The sequence below is a fragment of the Haplochromis burtoni genome, unplaced genomic scaffold, assembly GCF_018398535.1.
Source record: "Haplochromis burtoni strain Fernald_Lab_line unplaced genomic scaffold, NCSU_Asbu1 Contig_129, whole genome shotgun sequence".
Lineage (NCBI taxonomy): Eukaryota > Metazoa > Chordata > Actinopteri > Cichliformes > Cichlidae > Haplochromis > Haplochromis burtoni.
In genome coordinates, this window is record NW_024582490.1 from 414,085 (window position 1) to 439,360 (window position 25,276).

A 25,276-nucleotide genomic window follows, 5' to 3' on the forward strand; every position below is an offset into this window, starting at 1 on the left:
AATAATATCGTGGAAGAGACATAAAGTCAGTAAAAAAACGTCTTAAATGCATTTATAATTTATTTAGAACTACAAATTAAATTTATTTTAGCAATTATTGTTTTTTTTTAATGTAACAATTCCAACCCTGCTCCTTTTCCGGGCTTGGACCGGCAAAAGTGACCCGAAATAGGCACTCTGGTGGCGTTACCTTGTGTGTGTGTGTTTATAAGTAGATATAAACCTTGTGCTCCACAAAACAACATAACAGTAAAAGAAGAACTGACTGCATTACAGTCAGTGCGGGAGCAGCGGCTTCGCTCATGCGCGATTCATTTGCAGTTTGGACGCATAGGTGTGAACATCTCCTGCCCTGATAGCCGCTGGGGGAGGACTATCCTTGGCCTGTGAGCTTTGGCACGGGCGAGGTGCCCACCGCAGCAGCACCCGCTGCTTATTGAGAGTAAGAGCGATATGCGCTTTCACGCCAAAAAGTCGTCATAAAGTCTCCAATAACACCAGAAAAAGTCGCCAGATTTGTCGCTAGTCGCTTTTTAGAAAAAAGGTCGCTAAATATAGCGACAAAGTCGCTAAGTTGGCAACACTGGTCTCAGTTCAGTCCATAACTACGGGGCGGTTTCCGTCACCAATGTGGCACCTAACCGCGCATTTCCACTGGCCCAGGATGGCACGCCTCTGGTCCGCTATACGAGCCAAACCGTAATCAACCACTATCTCCGCCCTCAGCCGAGCCGTATCTAGGCAACGCTCCACTTCACTGGCTCCAATGAGGTGACGTCATTTAGGCGACAGGAGGAAGGAGCGCCATGTTGAAAAAAAAAGTGAAAACATTCCAGCTTCTCTTAGTTGCTCTGGATTTCTGAACTGCAAGGAAGGAGAGATCATGGAGCCGCTGGTGCACTGGTCTCATGAAGAGACCCGAGCGCTTATCGGTGTGTGGTCAGAGGAGAAAATCCAGCGTGACCTGGAGGAATCCTTCAGAAACGAGACCGTTTACAGGGAGATGTCAGGCAGGTTGGCTGCTCTGGGAATAAGCCGCTCTGCTAAACAGTGCAGAGCCAAGATAAAGAAACTTAAACAGGAATACAGAAACACGAGGAGACACGGTGAAAGGAGTGAGGCAGCCACAAAGACCTTCAGGTGGTATGATGCTATGGACACTATCATGGGTGACAAGAGTGCCCGGACACAGAGCAGAGAGCAGCCGTCTTCTGTGGTACTGGAAGTCATGGTTCCTGATGTGGAAGCAAGTAAGTTGGAGAGAAATAAATTAAATACAGATGCAAAGTACAGCAAATACTAACAGCAGTTAGATTTTATATGGATTCTTGCTTCTCTTCTCTATTTTACTGTCTGTTTAGTTTGTTTTTGTATGTTATATTGTATTTTAGTATACTGAGCTGTTGAACTTGATGCAAGCTGTTTTGTTATAGTTTCTGTTTAATGTTTTTGCTGCTCATTACTGTGCAAAAGGCTTGAGTCACTCCTCACCTCTTAATTTTTTTTAAAAAGTGGTCTTTAGCAACAGTTTTCCAGGTTTTCTGAACTTTTTCTCTGGGCACTGGCTGCTTTTTCACTTATTTTGAATCCAGACCTGACCATATTCAGAGAAAAAGTTTTTTTCTTCATTTAATTTCCAAAAGAAGGCTTGCATAAGAGAGTAAAAGGTGTGTTGAGGAATAAAGATGGTCATATCAAATATTGACTTTCAAGCACCTTAGAACTGCACAAACTCTGTTATGCCTTATATGGGGTGCCTGTAGCTCATGAGGTAGAGCTACTACTCTTTCTAATGATCAATCCTCAGTCTGCATGCCAAATGTCTTTGGAGTAACCCCAAGTTGCTCTCCGATGCATCCATCGGACTATGAATGTGCGTGAATTTGAGAGAGAAGGCACTTACATAGAAAAACAAAGAAACTGAGGGTGGCTCAAGACTTTTGGACAGTACTGAATAACACATTAACTTCCCAGCTTTGCCAATTTTAATTAGTCATTTGTCTCTTTAAGGTCCACCCGCTGTAACAGACACTCCAGAAAGCTGTACGACATCCACCCATTCACTGCAACTCACTCTGCCCAGACCAAAAGCTTGTCCTGCAGGGATTCCACAAGTATCTTCTTTCTATTCTGTTCAGCTTCATGAATTTGATGGTCCTTCTACAAGCAATCCAGTCACCTCCACTGCTGTACAAACATCAATCAAAGGCAAGTAGTTATCAAGCCAAACGTATTTACAAGTAAGGCTGCTTTACGGCTTGAATAAATAATTTTCTGTTACTTTCACAGACACCCCCTTGTGTTGTTGGTCGAGTAAAGAGGTCCAAGCATTGCTGACGCTTTGGGCAAACCCCGAGGTTCAACGGGAGCTTCTCCTCAACGTGAGAAATAATAAAGTTTACACTTGTCTCAGTTCCAAACTGGCCTTGCTCGGTTTTAACAAAGCACCAAAGAAATGCAGGGAGAAGATCAAAAAGCTAAAGCAGGAGTACAAGAGGATCAAGAACGGCCAATACAGGGGTGGAAGCAGCAGTGTGTGGTTTGCCATTATGGATGAAGTCCTCAGTTCCCAGGCTCTCACAGCCAAGCGTTCACAGACAGTGCAGAATTCCTCTACAGTGCACTCCCTAGCTGTACAGGCCGTTGTCCTGGATGTGGATACAGATGGTAAGTTGGAAATAAACTACTATGACTATACTCCTACCATTAAGAGTAGTTATTGACCTAACTGTGTCCTCATAACTGTGGTTTTGACAAGTTATCTCTCAAATTGATTACTTTTAATTCTATAATAAATAATATTTTTGTGTTTCTTAGGTAAACATAAGTCATAATTCATGCACTTTTTTTAATTCTTAAATTTCTGTGCATTTTCAGATGAAACGCCGTGGTTGCCTGATGAAGTCCAAGTGCTGGTGACACTTTGGGCACAACCAAACATTCAGAAACAGCTTCTCACCGCAGCGAGCGATCAGGTTTTCACGTACCTCAGCAGTGAGCTATCACTGGTGGGGTTTAACAAGACACCACGTCAGTGCAGCGTCAAAGTGAATGAGCTTAAAGAGGAGTACAAAAAAATTAAGCACATGGAGCCATATGGAGTTGTTAAAGGCGACTGGTTTGCTATTTTGGATAGTGTTTTTGACGCTGATGGAGCAACTTTGAAAGAGGTGAATTCATGCGTTGTGCAGAAAAAGCCTAAATCACCAGAACATGAGCACGTGGATGGTAAGTTGTTTAAAACTTAATAATAAATAGTTTTGTGCAGAAAAAAATTTGCTGATCTGTTGCTATATTCTTTTTTTGATTCCAGCAGATAAATTGCGGGCTGTTTGGACACCAGACGAAGTCAGAGTTCTGCTCAGTCGATGGGCAGAGGAAAGCGTCCAGGAGCAGCTTCGATCAAATCCGAGAAACGAGAGAGCCTTTGCTCAGCTGAGCTCCGAGCTCGCCACTCAGGGTTTTGATAAGACCACGAGTCAATGCAGGTCGAAAATAGCACTCCTGACACAAAAGTACAGAAGGATCAAGGCACAGGAAGACCCGGAAAAGCAAAAAAGCAGATGGTTTGCCATCATGGATAAAGTCCTCAGTCGCAGCAAGACAGAGACTGAAACTAAACCAGTCAGAGATTCACAGCGTGCATCTCTGCAGACATCACATCAGAGCCTACCTGACACAGCGGAGGGTAAAATGAGCTCCTGTTTATTCACTTTACAGTGGCAGCTGCAGTAAACATGATGGGATGTGGGTCTCTGTGTGGAAGGGATTATCGCAGCCAAGATGACTAAATTTGCTGTAGCTTTCAGTAAAGTGAGTTACAGTACGATCAAATATTTGTGTTATTTTTACAATTAATTGTTTACGGATTAAATGACCTTCCACAACTGAAGACACCTCTTAAGCAAGATCAGCTCCACCTAAACTATGCAGGATCCATGAATAGAAACTCAACGCTGCATTCCTGCAAAGCATTCACCCTGTGAATTCCAAACAACCTTGTTGTAACACGGTAATAATTAAAAACAAGCCAGGGAGCAAATCTCAAAGCCTCCCCCTGCTTTCATACACATCAACTAACCTTTTCTCAATCCACTAACTCTGCTTTCACTTCCTGCAATTTAAAACATGCTCTTTTTAGACTTTACAGACACAAAATAATAGCTTGATAATTAAATATGCCAATTTCGTTTGTTTGTTAATTTAGATTTTTCAGTCTTTCTTATTCTCTCTGCAGGTTGCCGTTTGTCCGTCTCCTCGTTGTGCCTCCTCGTTCCAACTCTGCGACTGATGTGCGCCTTTGCCTGGCAGGTGGTTCAGTGTTGTAATGTGGCGCAGTACAGAAAGGTGGAGGAGCTGGTGAAGTTAGTGACGGAGGTGGCTCCAGAGCTGCTGACAACCAGAGAGAGAGTGCAACTCCTACTCAGACTGAGAGCCAGGGTGAGAGGCCCACATTAGAGTATATTTTATGAATATTCAACAACAAACTAAGGGGGAAAATACTTAATTAGTGTAGATCATTAATTAGCATTTGAAAATGTCTCTTTCAGCTTGTGCTGGAGTTGTGTCTCAGCGAGAACACGACTGACCTGCTGAATATCCAGCCCCACCTGAATGTCATCCGAGACCTCACCTTAAGCTGTGAACAGGAGGTAGGTTTCTCGGGTACAGTTTCACTCTGTATACATTTTATGTTCTTTCAGACTTTTAAAAATGTCTTTACCAGAGAATTTAGCACAAATGATGAAATTAGGTTGGCTTCCAGCTCTTTTCTGAAATCAAAAACAATCGTGTTTCTCAACTGACCTTAGTGAAATATGAAAATAAGCAAACAACAAAGAAGTAGTCGCATCAGTTATTTCGATTTCCCATTTTGCAAGCACAGTGGTCATTAAATGGATGCCCCGTTGTTATCAAATGGTAAATTAACATGTGTATAACATGCATTCATTCAGTCTTTGCACCCCTATTTTGCACCTTTGCTCTTTGCCTGCGCAAATTAAGTAACATTCCTTCCTTAACCCCCTTGAACATTTAAAAAGTAGGGCTAGTCTATACTTCGCCTGAGACACTGAACACGCCTTTCCCATTTAAGCTCAGCGTTGGTCCCATGTTTGTTCAGTTATGCTGAGCTTCTTTGATTTTTTTTTCCCTGCTTTTTTCATAGCATATTTATTACTGATGTTTCACTGAGCTTTTGAGCTTTGAATAAACTCTTTTGATGTTTGTTTGTTTTTTAAAATCCTAGTTTACTTTCACATATTCAAATTGAAAACTCTGTTTATTTAATATTTCTGTACAAATTAAAAGTAGCCTCCAAATGTTTAATCCTGAGACTGTGGGCTGTGTCCTTCAGCTATAATACACATTGACCAGATCTCAGCACATTTCTCACACTCCATTATCAATTATCAAATGATTACAATTTTTTATGTTTAAAGAACCCAGCATATACATGTTAAACATGTTTGTCTTTGACACCATTTGACAGGATGCCACCGAGCTGGAAAATTCAAAGTCCAACTTTGTGGAGGTTGTTCATGCCATACTGGAGGACCCAGAGGAGAGACAGAGGTTTTATAAGGTGAGATGCACAGTAACACAGTTATCATAATTGAAAAATATGTAATGAGTGAACTTTATTTGAGAAGAAAGAGCTCAACTATTTTTTCCATTTCAGTTTTTGCAACAAGTTCATGTTTCAGTTTGTTAGTTCAGTTCTTTCCACTTTACCATCTCAGACTTTCATGAAAAACATCCAGGACAAAGATACACGTCTTAATAGGAATTACACAAAGATTTCCAGTCCTTGCTATCATTATGGAAGAATGATGTTGTTTAACTAGAAAACTAGATTATCTTGATTAACTGGATTATCCAGACATTTTGCAAAATTCCTGTGAAGAAGGGTTTATCCACTGGACAAATCTGAGTTGGAGAGTTGTTTCAAATTTGGTAAAGTGAGATGAAATGACCTTTTTCCCATTTGTTCTAGGAGGTCTTCTCCATATACTATGGCAAACAGTATGATGTCACATTGCAAACTTTGGTGTGGAAATTCATCTCCAGGCTGGATAATCTCTTACCAATCCCTGATATTAGACAGGTAAGGTTTAAATGTGTGGTCTTTCATATCAATACACACACACTGTAGTGCTCCATGACCTTAAGCAAACTACTGAATGCAAATTGATCCGTAATGTGTCAGCATGCTTTATTCTGTTGATTGTGCACCGCATTCTCATGAAGTGTTTTGCAAACCTTTCACAGACTGCACAGTGGCTCAGCTCCGCTCCCTCTCTCACAGAAGAATGTGCACGGCTTATTCTGGAACCTGATCAGCTGAAGGCGCTACTGAACTTCCATCAGCAACAGTCAGGAAACGCAAGCAAATGTGAATAGGTTACTACCCTGGTTAAAATATGATCAGCTGACTGGGCTTGCTAAACTGTTAATAAGTAAATAAGCTTCAAAATTAACTCAAGTTTAAAATTTTCAGCCTGGAAATAAAACTATTCAGAAGTTAAATATATTGGAATACAACAAAACTTGTATTAGGAAGGCTGCACATCAGTATTTAATGTGAGTTTTTCTGTCTCTCATAGGCTGTTCTCAGGCTGACGAGAATATGTTTTTGCCAAAGCTGTTGTTTAATCCCAAAGGAAACTTCCAGCATGTTTCAGCACAACTGGATGAGCTTTCAAGCAGCAAAGATGAAAGACAGTTTGATTACAGCGAGGCCGAAGAGCCAGCTGACTGCAAAGCACCTGTGAAGGACTGTGGGAAAGAAATTAAAGGCCTAAAGTTAAAACATGAACAAAGCGATGGCATGGCATCTTCATACTGCTCGGGTATGCAAGCACTGACGCCTTTGAGAATAACTGTTTTCCATTGAATTTCCACATTCTTATGAGTCCTCATTATCTTCCCATTTTCAGATTTAAATTGTGCACCTATGCAGCTGCAGACCTGCTCTCTGTGTCCCTACTCTGACAGCCATGTGTCAGGACTTCTCAGGCACATCAGAGAAGAGCATCTGATCCAGGAATCTAATCCCATCACAGATCCTGGGAAAGACTGCGTCTTTCAGAGAGTCAAAGATCAAACGTTCACTCCTAAGATGAGGAGGATAACGGACACTTGTGAGTATTGCGGGAAGGTCTTTAAGGATGTATCAGCCCTAACCAGCCACATTAAAACACACACTCTTCCATTCCACTGTGACAAGTGTGACAAGAAGTACTCCTCCAAGTGGTCGCTGACTGTGCACCGTCGGATTCACACAGGCGAGACTCCATATCTGTGTTCGTACTGCGGTCAAGGCTTTAGGTCTTCAAATATCCTTGCTCTGCACGTCCGTATACACACAGGAGACCGCCGATACAAATGTCCCATATGCGGAAAAACATCAATCCAGCATCTGTCGAGACACATGCGCATGCACCGAGGGGAAAAGAACTATCTGTGTACCGAGTGCGGGAAGGCTTTTCTGTCCTCTGGGGAGCTGAGGCTTCACATGAGGTTTCACACAGGCGAGCGGCCATACACGTGCAAACACTGCAGGAAAGGCTTCATCGCAAAGTGCCTGCTGACCGTTCACACCCGCCAGCACACGGGGGAGAGTCCATATAGGTGCTCGCTGTGTCCGAAGTCCTTCCGCACTTTGAGAGCGCAGAAAAGACACCTGGTGATACACTCGAGCAAAAAGTCTTTCCAGTGTTTGAAGTGTGGTAAAATATTCCGGCAAGAGGAAACTTTCAAAACACATGCTGAGACTCACAAATGATTTAAAGGGGACCTATTATGCTACCACTTATTTTCTGTCCAAATTTTCAAGTTGTGAGGTCAGCGTTCAAACAGACAAAGAAGCCAAAACCTCAGGCTTTAGACTGCTATAAATGCTTGGCTTGCACCAATGGGGTTTTTTTCCTCTCTTGGATCTTTATGATGTCATTTAGAGCAAACCCACAAGGGGCAAACAGTCAGAGGAGCCAACAGAGAGCTAACAGTGACTAAACTAAGAGGCTGCACAGAGATATATAACGTATATTTTCAACTACAAGTCATTCAAAGCTGCTCTAACAGTATCTGTGATAAAAAAAAAATATGGAGCTTAAAATGAGCATAATAGGTCTCCTTTAAAAGAATGGCAGTGTAAAATATTTTAGTTTCAGCAGTTGAGTTTAAAAGTTCTCATTCACTTATTGTAACTCCACTATTGCTTAAAGAACCAGCTTAATTGCTGGAAACGATGTAACTCTGTGTTTCTTTTGGCTACTTCTGTAATACCGAGGGCACATTTTGTGTCTCCTCCTGGTCTCAAACTGGGGAGCTGTTGGGTTTTAGGCAAATGTTTTTGAAAACTATGTAAAGCTAATATTCCATAAACAGTCCAGTTAGCACACAGGTAACTTTAAAAGTTTGTGTGAGCTACAAACTGAAGTTATTTGTTAATGAATAAAAGCTGTTGCTACTTTGAGTAAAAATCAAATAACAAAAGTTTAAATGTCAATTTTATTTGGGTTCATAAGTGTATAGTTATCAGAAGGTAAGTTCAGCCAAATTATAAGAACAAAATCTCTAAATAGTCAACTATCTAAATATCTAATATCTAAATCAAGATTCTCCACAGATGTTCTTGATCTCTGGTTCAACGTCTGATCCGCTGCTTCTCTTTGTCTCATCAACACAATGTTTTCAAAGGAAAACAAGACACAAAGAAATTCACAATGCACAACCAAATGTCATTCTGAAACATTAATCTGTATAATAAAAACATTAATAAATTTTAGCAGTTTGAAAAATGTGAAACATATGTGACTCTTAGGTCTCCAAATGATTTATTTCAGAGGCCTGTTTTCCACTTGTGCTTATTTCCTGCCATGAAAATTGCATCACAACAATTTTCCCTTTCTTTAGTGCTTTTAAGAGGATCAGTGAGACACTGAGACACCAGGACTGGTGCTGTGTAGTTTATGTTGTAGTCGGTATGAGGATTCGTTTTCAGAAAGCTCTTCTCATACAGCCACTCAGTGAGTTGTGATATTAGTAAAATAGTTCCAGTGTTGATGAGCATAATGGCAGTGCGAAAAGAAAACAGGTGATATTGGTGGCCGTCCTCCTGGATGTTGTCCCATGGCAGAGGCAGGACGTAAGGTAGGCCTATCAGAGGTTCCCCACCCAGAGTTCTTAGCAATACACCCAACACAAAGCCACAACAGGCCCAGTACCGGGTCACCCAGCAGGGTAAGAAGAATATACATATCACCTGGGGGGGACTCATTGAATACAAAACATCTGCATTGACGATCCAGAACAGATGAACGGAACTTGTCATAGCATGGCCTGCTCCCATCAGTCCACACAGGATGACTGAAACCTTAACCACCACAACAATCCAGTTTTTTGATGCCTAAAATTTAGATTTATGGATGTTTATGGGTGACATTGGGAATAGATATAGAAGCTGTAGCAGCAATGCATATGAAGACTCTTGATTTGACACAACAGAGCTGCAACATTTTTCAATTTGCCCATTATGAAAAATTACCAAACCCCCAAACCATACCACAAATACTGGTCATGTTAAAAACTGATACCCACCTGTTTGTAAATCACATTCTTGAAGATATTACAGCCTCAAATGTGGTGAAGCATCCACACAAGACAGATTCGTCTCATCTTTAGCCAGTGGAATATACAGTCGCAGCCATGAACTCCAAAAAGGATTTTATCAGGAGTTGAAATAAATGATGTTTTCATGAAAAATATTGGAAGGAACTGTTTTGCTTACAGATTTATAAGACTGTTTATTTTTATTTACCTGTGTGGTCTTTAGAAAATGTTGAGCAGGGTGTGAAATTTGGTGTGAAATTGACACCTGACAGCACCTGGCACCTCCTACGCATTCTGCTTATTTCCAGAAACTGGGCTACACGACCATTACATAAAGACAGACACACAAATACATGTCATACTTAACATAACCATGGTAAGTGTAGTTGGTATGATCAATGTTGTTTATGCAAGAACTCAAACCAAAAAGCAACCATATATTTAATATTTCTTGATATAATTTCAAGTAGATGGGCGTTAAATGCAGTATAAATAATTAATAGGTACACCTTTACTGCTTCCACAGGAATTAAGAGGGTAAGTAGCAGCCAGGTGCTGTTAATTGATTAACTGATCACCAGGAGGTTTGAAACCAGAAGTGTTGGTCTCCCAGACTGCTAAACATCAAGTTTACCTTTGACCTCCAGCTATCACTGGCTGATGGAAATAACACTTTGACCCACTGGATGATATTCAGTCAATAAACCAACAGCCTATCTGCGCTGCCTTTGATAAAGGATTGCAGGATACCACATGAAAGTGTCTTGCAATGGAGAGAAGTGCACTGCCCACTTTTATCAGCTAATGCTGAACAAAAGAGTGACTGAGAAGAGCTCAGCATGGTAAGAGGGTGGGAAATTTGAAAATCCTTTTTAGTAGCATCACTTTATCTTTGGAATATTGCCAGAGATATTTAAAGTCAATAAAAATAAGTTTGTTTTGCCTCCGTCTCTAATAGAGACATTTTGTCCTGCTTTGAGAGGGAGAGGATCGTCTGGGCCGACATTCTGCGACTCTTGAATTATGCCTGCATTTGCTCCTCAGTTTTGTCCCCCTGTTTTCACTTACTAAAACAAGAGAAACCCCGAGTTTATAGGCAAGGTGAGCTTGCTGAGAAGCAAGATGCCATGGGAGATTGGGTTGCTCAGCTTCTGGGGCCTTCTCATTGCTAAGATGAGGAATGACTGTCTGATTTAGCTAAGCCAACATACACTGTCCACGCAAATATAAGAACTCTTAATCAGCCAGCTTATTGCACAGAAGAAATTGCAGTCACACTATAGACCCAAGATATTTGCTTCTTTTTTTTGTACCTAAATGTACCCCAAAAGGCAGGAATTCAAGTTTCCAATTTCAAAGTCCAAGACTCATATAATGACTGGGAAAGTTGCAATACCAAAGCTCTCTCAACACTGTTTCCATCCTGTAGACCACACAGTATTCACCCCTCACTGCGGCTGACCTCAACCTCTTACTTCCAAGCTGCCACAGAGGGCGATCAGCGGAGAACCGCTCACCACTTGTCTGACCCCGAGACCTCATAAGATGGAAACCCCCCTCTAGACAGAATCTTACAGAACAAACCACACTGACTCAGAGAGCCAATCACGTGGTAAGTGTGCTGCTGTTGACTTCTATATGACTATGTAGGATTGTTCCAGGTTCTTAGTCATTCAGATCATATGTTGTAATGACTTGACCTTGTTTGAAAGAGAGCCCACAGCTGAATGGAGTTCAGTGGATGAATGAATGGAGGGACATATGTGGCCTAATGTAGTCAGAAAAATACGACAAGCATAGGACACGTGGAAAACAGATCACTGTGTTACCTTTTTATTGAGAATCACATAAAGATTGATTACAACACCACACTAACACAGTCACTTTTTAAGCTATGATTGCACCTCTGAGTTGTTATTCTAGTAATTATAATGGCAGCATGAGAGTTAGGGAATTTTGATGGATGGATGGGTGGATGACCACCTTGAACCGACATTGTGGTAATGTCAGCAGACCAACAGCCTACAGTTATTCAACATTGAAATGTTTGCCAGGGGGAAGGAAAAACAAAGGAGTGACAAAATATCTTCCAACACTTCCCAGCAAACATTTTGTTGGTGAATAACAGATGGCAGTCTTTCTCAATGTTGATTTATAATAAAATAAATAGTTATAAAATGATAGTTAACCTATGCTGTGAAACCTGTAATAGTGAATGAACAGTGCAATCATGTTGGAATAAGTTGAGCTAATTTTTTTTCCTTTTTTTCCAAAGAAAAATGAGAGCAGTTGATGAAATAGCAAACAGCTGGAACGCTCCAAAAATCACTCAAGGTGTACGAGTTGAATTAAAAGCAATTTCTCTGTGTTAATTTATGTAAAAACATTGAATCTATAAAGTCTAAATTCCAGGGTTAAATATAATATTACACTCTTTCTGTTTGTAGCGGGCTGAGCTGAAGTGTTGCATTTTCTCTCCAAAGACTAAAACACTGCCAAATCCACCCTTCACAGACCCTGTCTGCTTCTCATCTACTTTCAAAAGAGGATGACAGGCACTGTCATCATCAAACAATGTACCACCTACTCGGCTGTTTCCAGATGAGCACTCTGATACAATTCATAATGTATCCTCAGTTTCATCTGGGACAAATCAGGATTTGATGTTCGGGATGCGTCGTTGCCCACATTATTAGATCAGCTGAACGTGTCTAGACAAACTGAGCTGGAGCCTTTAATCTCAAAATCAGCCATGTACAGAGTGGAAGGCCTGATAGAGGACAATTAAACCAACTTACCCCCAGAGCCTGGCGTTTTCAGTGAACAGCCTGAGACATCTGCTGTTCCAAATGTGGTATTAACTGTAGCCCCTCTCAAATACTATCATCTCTGTTGTTGCACACAGACGTTAAATTCAGGGCTTCAGGTCACTATTACTGTAATATATGTCTTGCCAATTGGCATTTCTTCATCAAACCTTTAAATGGCTTGAGTCTCAGAGGAGAGACGTCAAACTCGTGCAGCCTCTTTGGTCTTCAACCGGCTGGTCCGGTGAAACTCTTTTTTCCGTCAGTGTAAAGAAGTTTAACTATCCAATCATGCCTGAGATGTCTCAGTTTTCCGACATGAAGAACAAATGCTGCTGTAGTAAATATAAGACATGTGTCAGCGCAACTGTTGAGGCTTAAAATGACAGATTTTTTTCCCCCCTCGATAGTTTTAGTCCAACAGCAGTCCAAAACCCAAATATGCCCACTTTCTCATGCCTTTTAAAACGGCCATTAAATATTCATGTTCTCCACAGACATTTTCATATTCACATAAATATTATTTTCTGTGTTTAATGAAACCTAGAACATAATCTCGTACGCTCCCACTGACAGCATTGCAGTCAGTTCCACCACTTTTTCCCCTTTCACTTCACAATCCCCCCGAAACCTTTTTGGATCCAAAAGTAGATAAGGTGGATGCTCTGTGGCTGCCTGGCTAGTTTTACATGGTGATACATGGTGCTTCTCTAAAAGTGGACCTCCAAGTTGCACCTCAGGATCTCCTCCTTGTGGCCCAAGACAGACATGGCCTGAGCAACTTGCCACCTCTGATCTTGGATCTGCACCACATTACTGCTGCATAAATAACCTAGATTCTTTAACAATTCATTTCTATGATATTACAGCCTGTGAGAAATGGGCCAAATCAGACTAACCACACTAATCAAATAAAAAGACTGTGTGGTTTGCAATGAGTTCCACAAATAAATCCATGAATTCAGAGAATGAATGCTCCCCATCACAAAAGATCAGTGATTCATGAATCAACACTTAAATAACCTCTTTAAACCGATAATGTCACCATATCTGTGACACCATCCCTCTGTGTGAATCCTCTATGTGGTCTTCCACTTTTTCCTAATGCCTCGCAGTCTTTATGTGCAGGTTGTTTCGAATGAATGGGTTTGTTTTTTTTAGCACAAATCCAACAGCTAAAACACTCCCAGGACCCATTCTTCTTTCAGGACTTTTCTCATTGTGACTTTCCTGCTCTTCCTCTGGTTTAAATTCAAGTCGCCGGTTCGGTATTCTGGCAAAGTGTAAGTGGTCAGAGCCTGATTTCCAGAGAGAAATCTAAAATTATTTTCCAGAGCTTTTTGAAGGAGATGACCTAGAAAGGAGATGGCCAAATTCTATTCTGATTTTGGCTTTTACAGACGGTTACACACATTTATGAATTCCTACTTAGATTCTTACACTGAACACTGCAGACATCTTTCCTCAATGAAAAACAAAATACTCTATAGACAAATGAAGTAATGACAAGATAAAACTGAGCATGATTTGTGCAAAAGCCAACAGCAACATTCTCTACTGGCAGTTTTTATTGTGTTACGCAACATGTGAACAGCATAACTACAAAATTGGGAGTAAAAAAATTAGAAATTCCTTGTTAAGAGTTCACCATCTCTTTTAATTTGATGTCCTTTTTTGGGCAGTCTTAAAATCACTGTGGTCCAAAATCTCATCTGCAGAACGGCTGACGCACTGGAGCTGTGGAAACATCATCTGGTGGCCTTCCCATTTTCATGAACATCCATCCTGTAAGCAAGGACAATGTCAAGTTTTTTTACATCCTGAGCATGAACACAAACCGCACTAACAAGAATGGTATTCATTCAGCATAATGACACTTTCACAGATGACTGAACACACCCGTTCTCATCTTTGAGGTGCTGGTACAACTCGAACTTGCTGTTCACAGAACTGGCTCTTCCAAAAAACTCTTGATGCTTCCTGGAATTGACTGCAGTGATTCGGTTGCTCCACATAGTGAGGAGTGAGACAGGACCTGCAAAGACAGCGAATCAAAAACATACAAATAGTTTGTGTGGTGTTATTTTCTTTTAAAAATGTGCCTTATACTGAGATAAAATGTCAATAAATTAGTGAAAATGTATCCGCGCTTCTGTATGGTATTATGAAAGGAGGTCAGGTGTCAACTGTTGGTACCTTTCGATCTTTCTGGAGGCTGAATCTCCTCTGAGGTTAAGCGAGGCTTTTTGTTGAGCGGCTCTGGGGAATCTGGGGAATCCTTGATGACCTCCGACTCCTGCTCATCTTTATCCATCAATCCCTTTAGTCTTTGAGACAGAGGAGCATACATCACAAAGTTAGGTTCTTTTATCTCTTTCTTCTCTGTTGTATCCAATAAGCTCAATAAAAATAAGCTGTGAATCCACATGGAAAAATGATAGACGAAATTATTTTTCCTAAAACAAACTGAAGGTTCTCGGGCACTACTGACCTCTCCGAGTCCTGCCAGCTTTTGTCGTCTGTCTCCTTGCTGCCATTTTTCTCTGTCCTGTCCTCCCTCTCCTCTCTCTTCCTCCCTCTCTTCTTCCGGTCCTCCTCCTCTGGAGGTTTGCTGCGGCAGGCGATGATGCAATCCAGAACTCGCTGGTGCCTGTCAGTCGCCCCGGCGTGAGTCTTCACTAATGTTTCCAGCTCATTCCACATTATGCGGTACTGCTCATCCCTGGAGATAATAATTATGTGGAAATATTAATGCTGATTTCCGCTGGTAAGCCAGGACTGGGGAGTGTAAAATGATCAAAACTGAGGTAATACCTCTTGGGGCCTTTGCCTCTAGATCCTACAGTGGAAATGGGGAGTGGGTCGTTCTTTCTCTCCATATCTACCAGGTTGTAAACGGTCTTCTGGCAGGTGAGAACATCCTCATCTGTCAAAGTCTCTTTTACTATCAGGTTAGCCAGAGGAACCACCTAATAGAGCAAAAACAACACAGATGTGTGCTAAAGGGGGATGTGGGCCAACTGGAAAAAGACAAATCTTTGGTAGAAATAAGAAAGAACACTGATAATCAGGAAGACTAGTATTCCTGGATGGTGCCTCACTGCCTGCATGTTGAAGATGGTCGTCTGGGAGATGATCATTGGCCAGTATCGAGTGTGGCGCTCCAGCTGAGCTTTGGCCCTCTCAGCTGGCAGCTTCCCTGAGGGATCGTGGGAAGATTCTGACACAGGAGTGAGCCGGTTCTCCCTCATAAATTCACCAAAATCCTGAGGAAAAAATGTAAAAAACATTTAGCATCAGATCAACTTTGCTGAATATTTCTGAACAGCTGATGGGAGCTGTACATACAGTGATGCGGTAGTCTGTCACACGGCCTCCACAGCCCTCGCTGATGGAGGGCGGGTCCTCTAGGGTGGAGCGGTTGCTGTTGAGCACGTGCAGGAAAATCTCGCCTCCGTGGCTACTGAGCATGTGGCTGATTACCTTTGAACCCGACTTCCTCGGTTGCTCCAGCAACACGGACCGACCTGTTATCGGCACATCAACAGGAATAATCAGCGGTTTGCAGGAACAGTCAAAAAATAGGACTTCAACACAAAAAATAAACAAATTGTGATGAATCCAGTTTACCATTAAGGAGAAAATTGGTCAAGCATGACGAGGGACGACTGTTGACATCTGTGGGGGAGATGCGATAGGCTCCTGTGCAGTAATGTAGCTCTGAAGTGGAAAAAAAAACAGATCTTTTGATCACCATTAATTACAACATAAAACATGAACAATGCCTCGTTCACTGATGACTCATTTTTTTTACCCTAGATGGTAACTATTTGTCTATTACAATGAACAATGCCTCGTTCACTGATGACTCATTTTTTTTACCCTAGATGGTAACTATTTGTCTATTACAACCATTATTGTTATTTTATAACAAGATCCCAGAAGGACACTGTAACAGAGATGCACAGGTTATACAATTCTGGTCAGATACTGTTCTGTTTTTCTTTGTTTCTTATGGTTCTGTTCTTATTGATTTCTCCAGCTCTAAATCACTGAGACAACATATTAGGACCAGCCACTGTCATCATTAAAAGCCTTTTTATTTGCCTAAATGCTAATATCAGTCCACAATCCCAATATTTGCCAATATACTGTGTATACCTAGTCTGCAAATTAACAGAACAAATACATTAAAACTATAAACTGAACAAATGTCGCTGCTTAAATTAGACTTGAGGATAAATATTCTAACTCAAGAAAAATGTCACTAAGCGTAACCAGTGGTGTTCCTGAGGGCCTCGTCTCTTGTGCACAGAGATTTCTCCACATTTTCGGAATGTTTTTGTTCTTACGTACTGTGGAGGTTTTTACAATTTTTCTGAAAATTGACCTGCTAGTCAGTTAAAATAAATAGCTGTAAAACAGCTTGTTCTTTTAAGTACCACTGACGTGTTGCTGCCATGAAATTGAAAATGAGCGAATTCATTTGAAGAGACAGTACCATGTCTCAGTTTAAACGTGGTATTTTTTCCTGTGTACTTTTGTACATAACTTATAGGTTTATGAGATTTAAAAAAACAAAACAAAAACACAACAACAATGCATGGTGTTGCAAAACATTTTAAATGAAGAATGACTGAGGTTATTCTTTGTTGCAATTTTTCCCACCTATGCTGTTTGTTCGTGGAGTACACCATTTTAACGTAACCGTCTCCTTGAGTCCATTTTCTCTAGTGCTGGTCCCCGCCATGTGTAAGTCTCCTACACAACACAAACACAACATTGACATATTTTATTTATTTCGAAGATTAAGAACTCAAAACACCAACAAGGAGCCCATTGAGCTGTCCAGCTTGTACCTCGCCTCCCAACTGAAGCTAGGACGCACACGCTCCACCTAATTCTTGCAAGATTTCTGAAATACTTTACTTTGTGTAGCAGGGTTTGGAGGTTTCAACAGCATTTCTTACAATGGGAAAACAACAGTTTCAACCTCCTGACCTGTTTAACTGGCTCATTTAGAGCTAGGCAGACCTGTAACGTGGGCACTCACCACTTTTAAAGAACTCGAGGTGGGCGTCTCGGTGATGCAAGAGCTCAACGTCATAATTAGCCGATGTGTTGGCATGCTGCTCTTCCTGTCCACCCACAGAGACATTAACAAACAAAGGTCAGCGTGAAGTCAGCTCCTAAAAAGTTCAAACTCACACAAATGCACAAACACACATCAACACTGCTGATTTCATGTCCCAAAGGGCAAAACGATAAACAAAGTAAAAGGAAAAACGGTTCATTCAATGACCCAAATTTTAAAGCAGAAATTATTATTCAGTTTAAACATGCTTTGATGTGTTTAAAAGGTTTGTTTTGATAATAGGACTTGTTTACTTCTGAATATGGGCAACACTACTATCAATTTGGAAAAAAAAGTCAGTACATGGATAGCTGGAAAAGCTGGAATCCAGATTGAAGGGATAGATGCGCTCAAAAACTAGTTAGTTACAAAAAAAAAAAAAGAAAGCACAATGGAACACACTGAGACACTAAATGGAAGATCTCGGGAAGAGAGACCGTTTTCAAGGGGTGGATAGAGAGCAGGGGAAGTCTGATAAACTTTTAGGGCATCTACACATTGACAGAATTTAATAAATCAGAAGAGGCAACGCTGGTCACAGATGTTTCCACTTATGAACACTTGAATGCAACAAATTCTGAAGTTTTCTTTTAGTTTTTGTCATAAAAATAATCTCTACAATCAGACCAAAAAGATTTCCCCACAAATCAAATCCCTTTAAAACTACATTTGAACTTTGTAAGTCCACATGAGACCAGAGTTGCCCGTCCTTTACTTGATCCAACTGACACATCAGGATAAATTCATGACCCTAACGCTCAAAATATACACACTACATGATGCAAACTCTGCCCCCTTCCTCAGTTTGATGTGTGTGTGATCAGAGTACTAACCTGTTCGCAAACATTTAATGTGGGCTAGCAAAACAGAAAATACAGCATGAAACCAGCAGCAGGTTCACAGTCACATCGACATGCAGATGAGATCAAACAAAAGATGCGACTAGAGTGCATTGGGTTATTTTAGTGAAGCAAGGGTTCACACTTTATAAGCAAGCAAAGAAACAAAATGTGGATATGAGTGAGAAAAGAGGATAAAAAAAATAATAAAACCAATCAGTCCAATAAAAAAAAAAAAAAGTGAGAAGTGCACTGTATTCTAAAAAAAGATTTCTAAACTAGCAGAATGGAAAGACAAACATGTTATTTTAATCAACATTTTGGCAAAAGATGTGCAAGAGCAGATAAAAGGCAGGACGAAGATGGCCTTTACCTTCATGGGGATGTTCGTTATGGTGGTGGAGGCCAAGTCAAAGTGCTGCTGGACCAAAATGTTGAGTTTGGTGGCCAGGTGCCTCCCAGCTCGAACACTGTGCACCTCACTGGTGAGCAGAGGAGAGATCTGAGACACAAAGAGAGGGACACAGTGAAAAGCTGGATTGTGATAGATTAAATGGGGTTTGGGTGAAATCCAGTGTTAACACTTTCTATTGTGATTGATTTTAATTAAACGTTGACTGTCAAGCTTTTCACCCACCTCTTTCTTGGGCCGGTCAGACACCAGTGTGTCCTCACCCTGTGGGTAGATGTGAACTAGAACCAGCTCACACTGCTGGATGGCCATGAGCCTAAAACCCACAACAATGAGTTTTAATATTACAAGCAATACCAGAGTTTCACTTTTTATAACCAAGTCAGGATCACCTGGACAAGTCTTTCTTTGCTGCGTACTGACCTGTCTGAGCCTGCTGCCAGCTTGTTTTGCTCTATAATAGTTTCCTGAATGCAGTCTTCCAGCATGCGCACATGTGTGTCGCTGCACGACAAAAAACAAAAAGAGCAGGAATTTATGGACATTTATGGACAAGTAAAATGACAAGTGTAACAAGAGTACATGGCTGCAAAGAGGCACATGTGTTTGTAAATCTGCTGACAAAGGACCCATTTTCGATGTAAGCCCCCCTCAGACATGCACTCCTTCCAATCCATCTGACAGCTTTTGAACATGCAGGTTCTAATACTGACTCTTGTTACTTTATGTTACCTCAGAGAGAAAGCAATGCAGTTTCCATTTTTATAAACAAAATTCTTCCGTTGATACATTCTTATCATTAAAAAAATTAAATAAATATTACCTGACAAAACTGGTTTGAAAAAAAAATGACTTAGGGTAGTTCAGAAACTGTTCAGCATCTGTTTTGATGCATTCAAACCTCTCTCTCTCTCTGAGCCTGTGACAGAAGAGCACATACTCTTCTCTTAGCGACAATGAGGAAACAAAAAATAAATAAAAAATAAGTGTTTAGAAAGCCTGGTTACACCTCACTAGAGTTGATGCAGACAATGCTTTTTGCCAGAAGTGCAACATGTCTTGCACATTTGGTAAAACATGCTTCTTCAGCAGATAAGTGAAGCCAATATGTTTTAGTATCCCGCGTGTAAAAGACTGTTTTTCTAGCTGACTGTTATGGGCTTTCCATCACTGTATTAGCTGTGTGGTAACCTTCATTCAAGTATAGATGAGAGTTTTATTATGGCTTTAACTCACATTGCGCAAGGTTTTCAGTGATACAGTTGTATAAGTTATTCTTATGACTCAAACAAAATAAAGAGCTGAAGCACTGAACACGTGGCCTCTGTTTACCTTTTAGCATTAGTTAGGCAGATAATACGGCCTCTGTTAGCAACTCTGTCAGCTGTGTCCATCAGAGCGATACGCTTCTCATGCTGCAGCTCTGTGATCTTACATAATGACTCCACTGCAGCTACCAGGCCATGCAAGATGCTGCAGCACTCCGGGTCCTCGCGAGGGTTTGGTGGCCCAACAGCTGCCAGAGCTGACATGAGCTGTGACGAAAGATGGGAGACACTGAGTTCAAAGGAAATGTCTCTAAATTGTGACAAAGTTGATGTTAGATACTGCAACTAATTCAATTCAGGCAGCTTATTCCGTTTAAATGTGCAGTGGATTACCTCGTGAGTGCTCTGATCTTCCCTCCTCCAGCTATTCAGTATGTGAAACTCTGAATCACTCACAATGTAATTAACCTGGAAAATAAAGAGGCAGAAAATGTCAGTGGCACGGATGACATCAAAAGGTGGACATCCAGCATGCCCAGTCTCATAATTATATCACTTAGATGGACAAACAATAAAAAACAGACACTAACCAGTTTGTCCTTTGGATAAACATCATAAAGGATCCGGCAGTACTCCATGGAGCACTCCACAGCACATGTCCACAGAGACTTTGACACCGGGGCCAAAGGAATGACCCCTTGAGCTCGGCTCTTTGTCAGCACATCACACTCCACCTGCTGACGACTGGACTCTGCCATGTAGGGACAGTGATCCACTACGAAGACAGTCTTGTGTGCCACAGAGAACATCTTCATTTTGCAAATCTGCAGAGTGAGATAAACCATAAGAAAAAAAGAGCCAGACAGGAATGTTAGCTGTCTATATATTTTGTTGTTTGTTTATTTTTGTTAGGAAACATGTAGGCCCCTGACACATTAAAGGAACAACCTGAACCTACCCCCTACAGTGAGGAGATTAGAAGAACCCAAGAAGGGTCTATTTCTGGCATGATCTGGGGCTACTATTATCCTTAACATGGACATTATGCTATGGCTTTTGCAACTACCACATCTCAGCAGTATAAAACACCTACAGTTGACATTTAGACAGTGTGCCACACCCCTCTATTGTGGTTCTACATAGTCCAACACTTTCCAATACAACCTGCTTGTTTTTTTTTCTTTAATTAAAAGTGCAATAGGAAGAATAGTGTGCAGACAGGGTGGAGTGGATGGAGTATCAGGGGTGAGAAGAATAGGTTCACAGGTATTGAGACTTGCTATGATGTATTTTTCAACGATGGTGGTTCTAACAAAAAGACAGAAGGCCAAGCTGGAGGTGGCAGAACTGAAGATGCTAAGATTTTAAGTGAGATTGAAAAGAAATAGACAGGATTAGCGATACAAAGGGTTGATGTTACAGACGTGAATGCCAGCAATGGGGTGAGATGGAAGATGAGCACCCAGAAGAAGAAGTAGTTGTTTTGTTATGTTTTGTCCTGTCTTGTATCTTATTTAGACACAAGACAGGAAATGATCTCTAAATTGGGACATACACTTCTTCAAGCTTTCTAATAAACAAAACCTGGTTAAAACATCCCAAGAAGCCTAGATAAAATAACCCAGATGTCTTTGGAGTGAAATAAACCTATGCGCTAAACTTAGAAAGAATACATTTATGACCTCATATGACCTAAACCAAGTACGCATAGATTATATATTACTACAACCAATCTCTATGACTGTTCATATTCAGGTTGGGTCAATTTCCACCTCCGTTTTACAGCTATTTATTTTGACTCACCTGGTGGAAACCTTGGGAAGGTAACGCTTCCCGGTCTGGAAACAACATGAATCGTCTGAAAAGGTCCGGTATCTGTATTTTTCTAGGTCACACTCTGACTGTTAAACCCCCTCTCCGTCTGCAGCGCGATGATCCTGACGCGTTTCAGGACATGTTAATTAATATCCGAACGTCCAACGACCTGCTAAAAAGAGCATGTCACCGAGCAGCACGTTAGCCTGTCAGCTAACACCAGTCGCAACCATTTATTTGCTGATTCACGTTTATGACCGGCGGTTTAAACAGTTAATGGTAGCATTTGCGTAATTCCAGGAAACACGTCTTCTAATTAACCAACTTCCAAACAACCGCTGCCTAGCAATTTTTTTGCAGACACTTGGGGGGGGAAAAAGCACAAACAATACAGTTCAAGTTGCTACAAGCTAGCAGGTTTGTTATTGGCGGAAATGTGTTGAGAGGTGTTCCGCCTCTTCTTCTTCTTTGACGTTCTAAAACAGCTCACAGAGGTGGCGCTATATTACTGCCATCTTCTGGATTTATTAGTCACACGCATAGTTTTCCCCCCGCCCATTTGTTTTGTTTTTGTTTGTTTTTGCTTGTCTGACATTGTTTTGATTATAATCTCTTGTGTGAACGTAAGGAATGTGTTAATACGTGAAAGTCATTACTAAAAGCTTCTGAAACTTCTTTTATGTGCACTGTATAGTTTTCTTCTTCTTCTTCTTCTTCTTCTTCTTCTTCATTCTATGGAAGCCACTGAAGAAAAAGCTTTTTCATCATCAGTAAGTTAAAAACTTAAATGTAACTTAAAGAATATATACTATATAAGGATATATAATTTCATAACTCAAAGGTTATGAGTTATATAGCTCTCAAAAGTTGACTAACTGACCAAGTATCCTGAAATCTGGAGTTTTTTCTGAGTAAATCAGCATTTCAAGATATATTAAAATTCTCATTGACAGACCAGTTCTCAGGGTCACCAAATTCCAATAAACTTTTTAAGGCCTACTTTTTTCTGTTTCTTAACCAACACAGTGCCATGCATATTCTTTTCTGTCTGTTGATTCCAGTACTGCCCCGGACAGTTTAATATTCATTAGAATTGCCCTTTCTCTTTCAGCAGATTAGCTGGTTGTTGGTTCGGCTTGTTGTTTCCTTTCTTGTTGCTTGCAATGCTCATGAAAACACTGCAGGCACTTAGTGTTAAGATTGGCTTATACATACATGCAGGTGCCTGATTTTACACTATACAGCATGGAAACAGAGTTATCCTTGGGTATCAAAACATCCTATTTTGTAATTTGTAGTAAACAACATCCTGCTATGATTTTCTTTCATGTGCACTGACTCCAGAAGTATTCACCTAGAGATTATAACACTGTTTGAGTGACACACTTTCCATATAATCCCATAATCGTTTTTAGGTCTGCGCTTGCAGGCCTTGCTGATTCAGAGACTTATTCCCGTGAACAAAGCAAGACAAACAGAGATCAGTTGGTTTTAACTTGGACAAGAGGAGCCCAGTCGGAATCTCAGAGCTACAAGCTCTGCACCCAACCTCAGACGACTCCAACTCTGGCCCGGCCCCCTCTTGCCGCGGACTAGAGCAGCGCAGATACTGAATGACCGGTCCCACCCTGGCAACAAACTGTTCCAACTTCTGCAATCCGGTAGAAAGTTTCACATCATCCGGGCAAGGACAGAGAGACTCAAGAGGAGCTTCTATCCCCAAGCCATCGGGCCCTGTTTTGCTCTATAATAGTTTAGAACATGTGTATCTGCAACAGTGAATGTGTCTGTGAGCATGTGATGTGATCAGTGAAATGTGAGTGTGTGTGTGTGTGTGTGTGTGTAGAAAACAAGGTGCTAAAGATCTAATCATCTTACACAATGACAACCATATTGATCCACAATTCTCTAACAATCGTCTGTCCCTAAATTGAATTTTCCCTGTTCAAATTCCTCTGTAATTTAATGTAGGCGTATTTTGATGCTAATAAATTTATGCTACTACTGCATTATAATGCAGTAAAGTCATATATGACTTTTACTTTAAATATAAAGTCTATATACTTCTTTTACTGCCTGAGAAAAAAATTATTACACCGTGAAATTCTTCAAATCGTTTTTCTATCATCTTAGGATATATTTCACAAATAAGATCTACTTTGAAGATCTATCATGTCTGAATTGTGCTAACAGCCTTTTTTTTCTTTAGAAAAAGAAAACAAAAGAATATGTTTAACGAGTGCAGGCTGTGCAGAACTCAGAGATCACATCACTCCTGTTTTAGCTTTTTGATACTGGAACTTTTAGGGCTTTTCCTCCCAGCTACATCTCTGACACCTTAGTACCATATGCACCACCACCTACCTGGAGCCCCCTGTTTCAAGAGCCCACCTAAAAATCTAAGGGCACACTTTCAATCCAACTTGTATTTGTGCAAAGAAATCAAATTAGAAGTATGATACTTTAATAAATAAACAAAACATATAGCAGCTTAATGTCTTAAAAAATGTAAAGTAAATACTATTATTTTTATTTTTAAGTATAATATCTAGGGGTTTTTGTTTTTGTTTTAGTCAAAGCCACAGGGAGCCACTGGGGATGGGCAAAAAAAGCCCATATAAATATTGGCAATCTCTCTCTTTTTTTTTTTTTGGCAAACTGGCTTAAAAACAAAAAAAAGGAAAACAAAAATCGTCATCAAGAGAACTGTAGGCCTCACTTGCCTCAGTTAAGGTCAGAGTTCATGATTCAACAATTAGAAAGAGGCTGGGAAGGAATGGCATCCATGGAAGAGTTCCAAGAATAAAACCACAGAGGCTTGTCTCACATTTGCCAGAAGACACCTGGGTTATGTAGGTTAAATAGGTTAAATAAATAGGTTAAATAAAGTGTTTTGAAGTGATCTGATCAAAATCTGGACTTAAATCACGTTGAGATGCTCTGGAATTACTTCTTCGCAGCGCTGTATCATATCCGCAAACCCAAATGCAGTCACTCCAAACAGTTTATAGCATTTAAAAAGGAAACAGAGCATTATGATAAAAGATTACATTACATATTTACTCCCCTGTCCCTGTATTAGTTGCTGACATTGTTTACTGTAGTTGCTAATAAAAGGTTTCATTAGAGGGGGAAAAAAACACTGGAGACTTTTTTTTTTTAAAAGAAAGTTGTGTAACTGATAGAAGATTTTCTCTTAAATTGAATGTGAATTATATCAACAAGTATCTGGTCAAGGCCTGGAGAGCTGAGGTCCATGCGCAGAATTATTAATTATGAAAATGTTGATGGGTACAAACCAGAAGAAAGCTACACAGCGTCAGATAACCAACTTTTATTTGAACACTCTCCTCCTCCTCCTCCTCCTCCCCCGCCCCCCTCCAGCC

General features: G+C 40.6%; 2 protein-coding genes across 5 annotated transcripts; one reads left to right on the top strand and one right to left on the bottom strand.

Annotated features, from left to right (window-relative positions):
* Window positions 1–333: 333 nt before the first annotated feature.
* On the top strand, window positions 334–11,714 carry LOC102314590. Of its 3 annotated transcripts, XM_005930409.3 has the most exons (13): window positions 334–1,250; window positions 2,011–2,208; window positions 2,290–2,667; window positions 2,878–3,228; window positions 3,314–3,688; window positions 4,238–4,440; window positions 4,551–4,652; window positions 5,492–5,584; window positions 5,996–6,106; window positions 6,271–6,394; window positions 6,606–6,851; window positions 6,939–7,142; window positions 11,045–11,714. In XM_005930409.3, the coding sequence occupies exons 1-13, from the start codon at window positions 884–886 to the stop codon at window positions 11,074–11,076; spliced, it is 2,784 nt and encodes a 927-aa protein (XP_005930471.1). In that variant the 5' UTR covers window positions 334–883; the 3' UTR covers window positions 11,077–11,714. The 3 variants fall into 3 exon arrangements, with proteins under 3 accessions (XP_005930471.1, XP_014191657.1, XP_014191658.1); XM_014336171.2 differs by lacking the exon at window positions 11,045–11,714 and having other exon boundaries at window positions 6,939–10,660; XM_014336172.2 differs by lacking the exon at window positions 11,045–11,714 and having other exon boundaries at window positions 3,317–3,688; window positions 6,939–10,660.
* Window positions 11,715–13,948: 2,234 nt separating this feature from the next.
* ints13 (integrator complex subunit 13) lies at window positions 13,949–22,349 on the bottom strand. 2 transcript variants are annotated; one of them, XM_042224142.1, is made up of 18 exons: window positions 21,879–22,349; window positions 20,666–20,899; window positions 20,469–20,543; window positions 20,140–20,342; window positions 19,231–19,311; window positions 19,033–19,123; window positions 18,769–18,897; window positions 18,390–18,413; window positions 17,476–17,560; window positions 17,091–17,183; window positions 16,053–16,142; window positions 15,771–15,949; window positions 15,524–15,688; window positions 15,237–15,391; window positions 14,914–15,144; window positions 14,619–14,749; window positions 14,322–14,457; window positions 13,949–14,207 (listed from the first exon to the last, which is right to left on the bottom strand). In XM_042224142.1, exons 1-18 carry the CDS (start codon window positions 21,924–21,926, stop codon window positions 14,171–14,173), a joined length of 2,187 nt encoding a protein of 728 aa, XP_042080076.1. In that variant the 5' UTR covers window positions 21,927–22,349; the 3' UTR covers window positions 13,949–14,170. The 2 variants fall into 2 exon arrangements, with proteins under 2 accessions (XP_042080076.1, XP_005930469.1); XM_005930407.3 differs by lacking the exon at window positions 18,390–18,413 and having other exon boundaries at window positions 21,879–22,348.
* Window positions 22,350–25,276: the final 2,927 nt, after the last annotated feature.